At 42.7% G+C, this 5,000-nt stretch overlaps 1 protein-coding gene across 1 annotated transcript in view; it reads left to right on the forward strand.

The window, feature by feature from the left end:
• The window catches only part of kcnq3 (potassium voltage-gated channel, KQT-like subfamily, member 3), a 21,498-nt gene that overhangs the window by 4,648 nt on the left and 11,850 nt on the right, over positions 1-5,000 (forward strand). Inside the window, exon 5 of the mRNA XM_063220044.1 lies at positions 3,497-3,670. Within this exon, the coding sequence (XP_063076114.1) occupies positions 3,497-3,670 (174 nt within the window). The remainder of the gene's footprint in view (positions 1-3,496; positions 3,671-5,000) is intronic.

Genomic DNA, 5,000 nt, shown 5'->3' on the forward strand with positions numbered 1-5,000 from the left:
CAAACTGCTTCCTTAGGGGCCACACCAAACTGCTTCCTTAGGGGCCACACCAGACTGCTTCCTTATATTAGGGGCCACACCAAACTGCTTCCTTATATTAGGGGCCACACCAAACTGCTTCCTTAGGGGCCACACCAAACTGCTTCCTTAGGGGCCACACCAAACTGCTTCCTTAGGGGCCACACCAAACTGCTTCCTTAGGGGCCACACCAAACTGCTTCCTTAGGGGCCACACCAAACTGCTTCCTTAGGGGCCACACCAAACTGCTTCCTTAGGGGCCACACCAAACTGCTTCCTTAGGGGCCACACCAGACTGCTTCCTTATATTAGGGGCCACACCAAACTGCTTCCTTATATTAGGGGCCAAACTGCTTCCTTAGGGGTCACACCAAACTGCTTCCTTAGGGGCCACACCAAACCGCTTCCTTAGGGGCCACACCAAACTGCTTCCTTATATTAGGGGCCACACCAAACTGCTTCCTTAGGGGCCACACCAAACTGCTTCCTTAGGGGCCACACCAAACTGCTTCCTTATATTAGGGGCCACACCAAACTGCTTCCTTATATTAGGGGCCAAACTGCTTCCTTAGGGGCCACACCAAACTGCTTCCTTATATTAGGGGCCACACCAAACTGCTTCCTTATATTAGGGGCCACACCAAACTGCTTCCTTAGGGGCCACACCAAACTGCTTCCTTAGGGGCCACACCAAACTGCTTCCTTATATTAGGGGCCACACCAAACTGCTTCCTTAGGGGCCACACCAAACTGCTTCCTTAGGGGCCACACCAAACTGCTTCCTTAGGGGCCACACCAAACTGCTTCCTTAGGGGCTACACCAAACTGCTTCCTTAGGGGCCACACCAAACTGTCATGTCTATTAGTGTATATGAATGTAATGTGAAAGGTAGAGCCAAGTTAAAAGACGTTCTTTTTCAATAATACATGTGGAATACAATGAAGACAATCTTACTGTATTTAATCTTTTCCTATCCTATTTTCCTTTGTTTTATCTTATCTTATCTTATCTTATCTTATCTTATCTTATCTTATCTTATCTTATCTTATCTACATCCACATCAAGGTACACTTACAATTCACAAATCACAAATCACAATCACAATGTGTGTGTGTCCGCGCACGTGTGTGTGTGTGCACGTCAGTGGCGTCTTTTGGTCATAAAAATTAGGGAGGACAAGGAGGTGGTCAGTCGGTAGATGCGGGTAAATGGGGTTAGTAATGGCAGATGTTTAGTATTAGGTTGTAGGCCTACTAGGTAACTTAACTGATATGGCATTGTGTTGTCTGGAAAGCTGACTTATGACATCTATAAAATAATTGCAACAAACTTTGTATAATATATTATCATACATAGGCTACCTGCCCAAAGTGTTTGAGGGGAAAGAAAGAGAAGAGTGAAGGAAAATATTATAGAAAGTAGAAAGTTTCATAGGGAGCATATCTAACTTTGACCAAAGGCATTATGGCATTTCACCCTGTCAGTTGTGTTTTTTTGTTTTTTTTAACCATAGGCAAAAATTGACAATTCTGAAGACCCTATAGGAATGCCTAGGACATTGAGTGACTTGTATAGCCTGGTCTAGGGTTTTAAACTCAACTCCTTCCAACATATTCTTACAGATTTTTAAATATTTTAAACCCCCTCCATTATCTTATTTTTAACATCTTATTTATGATCCGTAACGTGGTACGTGGCCTATGGTTGTGGTCGCCTATCCGTTTTGCTTTTGACGGTAGGCCTACCTGCGAGAGCGACAGCTGTGGAAGGAGGAGCTGGCAAGCGTATGGAACAGCGTGCGTCTGGCTATTTCACAAAAAATATGTCGTACAGATTACTTTGTAAATCCATGCCTAGTGTTCCTAATTCCACCCAAATGAAAATACATAACATGATGTAGGCTACATGTTAGAAGTTTAGCCAGAGACTTTTTATGAAGAGCTTCGTGCTGTCATGTTTCTCGTCTTGAGGAGGGAGAAAAGAACGCCAGTCTAGGGTCAGTGCATTCATGTGCAGCCAAAAGCATTCTTATTCCCATTTGTAAATAACCCTCTTTTGGGGGAAAAGCACGAATGAGAAACGCAAAGACAAGCATTGAGACTATTATTTGTGCACGTAGGACATGCTGAAACAAGACTACCTTTTAAAAACGTTGGTGATAGTCCGACCATTTGAATCATGAACGCGCGTCGCTTGCATTGTGTAGTGATCGAGTGGCATGAGTGACTGATATAAACACACTGACCTTTCCATTCGGTTTTCAATCTAAATCCAGGGAGTGATATTGCGCGATTCACAACATGAAAACAGTCGATCTTTCCTTTGTATTTATTAAGGGTTCATAAAAAAACATTCGAACTTCCCACTATCTGGCTGCTGCCGCATTCTTCTCACATTTGTATATCGTTGTCATGACGACCGAGTCCATGCTTGTCGTCTGTCAACCCAACTCGTCATATTCTGATTGGCTTTTGATAAATTCAGCTTCGCTGATAGGCAGATTACTTCCATGGCTCTAGGCCCGCCTAAAGGGAGGAAAGTCCTCCCTAAGCTCCATTCACTTCAATGTTAAAAAGTAAAGCCCGCGCTACGGCCGAAATTTCACCATTTATAATGGAAGTCAATGAGGATGGAAGGGAGGACGGTCCTCCAAGGTCTATTATGTGAATTAGAAGCGCTAAAGTATATGTTTTTACCGCTAAATAGCTATAAAATGCTAACAATTATATAACAAAGATATAATAAATATGTTTTGTTTTCTGTCATTTATACTGGAAGATATGGCTTTATAATTTTGAGGGAGGATCGTCCTCCCTTTCCTCAATGGCAAATACGCCATTGGTGCACGTGTGTGTGTGTATTTATTTTTTTAAGTACTTTATTGTGTGCAAAAATGTATTCATTTAGCATTTTCTGTTGTTACATAGTCACAGATATCACACATTTTTTCCAATTTTTAAAAAATATCTCAACCTGTGTGTAGAAAAATAATAATAATTAAAATAAAAAATAATATAGAAAAAAAAACACATGTGTGTAGGAGCTGATCACGGCCTGGTACATCGGTTTCCTGTCCCTCATCCTCTCCTCGTGTGTGTGTGTGTGTGTGTGTGTGTGTGTGTGTGTGTGTGTGTGTGTGTGTGTGTGTGTGTGTGTGTGTGTGTGTGTGTGTGTGTGTGTGTGTGTGTTTAGGAGCTGATCACGGCCTGGTACATCGGTTTCCTGTCCCTCATCCTCTCCTCCTGTGTGTGTGTGTGTGTGTGTGTGTGTGTGTGTGTGTGTGTGTGTGTGTGTGTGTGTGTGTGTGTGTGTGTGTGTGTGTGTGTGTGTGTGCGTTTAGGAGCTGATCACGGCCTGGTACATCGGTTTCCTGTCCCTCATCCTCTCCTCCTGTGTGTGTGTGTGTGTGTGTGTGTGTGTGTGTGTGTGTGTGTGTGTGTGTGTGTGTGTGTGTGTGTGTGTGTGTGTGTGTTTAGGAGCTGATCACGGCGTGGTACATCGGTTTCCTGTCCCTCATCCTCTCCTCCTTCCTGGTCTACCTGGTGGAGAAAGATGACGTCACCGTGGAGACCAGAGATGCTTTTGGCCCCACCCCCTCCGCTGAGCCGCAGCACTTTGACACCTATGCAGATGCCCTGTGGTGGGGCCTGGTGAGAACACACACACACACTCCCACACACACACACACACAGACACACACACACACACACACACACTCACACTCACACTCACACACACACACACATACAAACACACACACACACACACACACACACACACACACACACACACACACACACACACACACACACACACACACACACACACTCACAGTTCATGGGGGGGTATCGAACTGTAGACCCAAAATGGTGATAGGAACTTAAAGGGGTATGCCACTATTTTGGGGCTTAATACAGTTAAAATCGTTGGCTGGGGTTTATAAATAATGTATCCGTGTAGCATGTAGCGTGCTACACGGATCTATTGACTTTCACTAGCTTAGCGACATACTCCCTCTTTTAACTTGTCTTAAAGCAAGACAACGCTTAACATGAAAAATAAGACACTTAACCACCTTTATAAACCCCAGCCAACGATTTTAACTGTATTAACCCTTTTAATGCCAATGTTATTTTGGTGAAAATGCTCGATTTGGGCATCACATATTCAACAGGCTGTGGCTGGACAGGGGTAACAGATAGAGCCTAACTGTAAATTACAAAAATGTTGAGGAAGACCCAAAGTTTATTTTGGGAGTAAATATGCATACCTAATTAGCATATTATGACGTCATATGGGGCGGCCATTTTGAATTTTTAATTAGTAATGGAAAATATTGATAATTTTCAATAGATTTTCAATAGATTATTGAATTTATTTAGAAATATGTGGCATCCCATTACTGTCATGTTGTGCACATACATTATGGTCAAGTAAAAAAGTAGTTTTAAGCCTAACATATAGTAAATATTGTAACTAATATTGTAATAATAATAACTAGCAAGAAACGGAATAACTGGGAGGTTGTTGCCTGGAGTGCCAAAAGTGTTTGCATCTACCTGTGACTTTTTAGTCTGTGAAAACCTTTCTCAGACAGGGTAAGCACACATATTCAGTACACATGCCTATATAGCCTATTTTACTACACCTGTGACCTATATAGGCTACTGTAGGCCATTTGGATAAGGCGCAGGGGCAATGACCCCTGTATGCATAGGATCATCCTGGATGATCATCAGCATAGCTCAGTGAATGAATGTTACAGATTGTCACTTTTCACAGAACTAATGGGCACAGTGTCAAGATAATGGGCATAAAAAAGGCCTAATTTGTATCATGAGGTGTACCCTTGTGAAATCAGTTTCAGGAAAAGGGGTGGAGAGGCGGAGCAAATCAGCATCACCTCTCCTGTTATCTCAGCTCTATTGACTTATAAACTGCTTCTATTCATTTTGGTATCATAGGCTACTGTTAGGCATA

The sequence above is a fragment of the Engraulis encrasicolus genome, chromosome 16 (genome assembly GCF_034702125.1).
Source record: "Engraulis encrasicolus isolate BLACKSEA-1 chromosome 16, IST_EnEncr_1.0, whole genome shotgun sequence".
Taxonomy (NCBI): domain Eukaryota; kingdom Metazoa; phylum Chordata; class Actinopteri; order Clupeiformes; family Engraulidae; genus Engraulis; species Engraulis encrasicolus.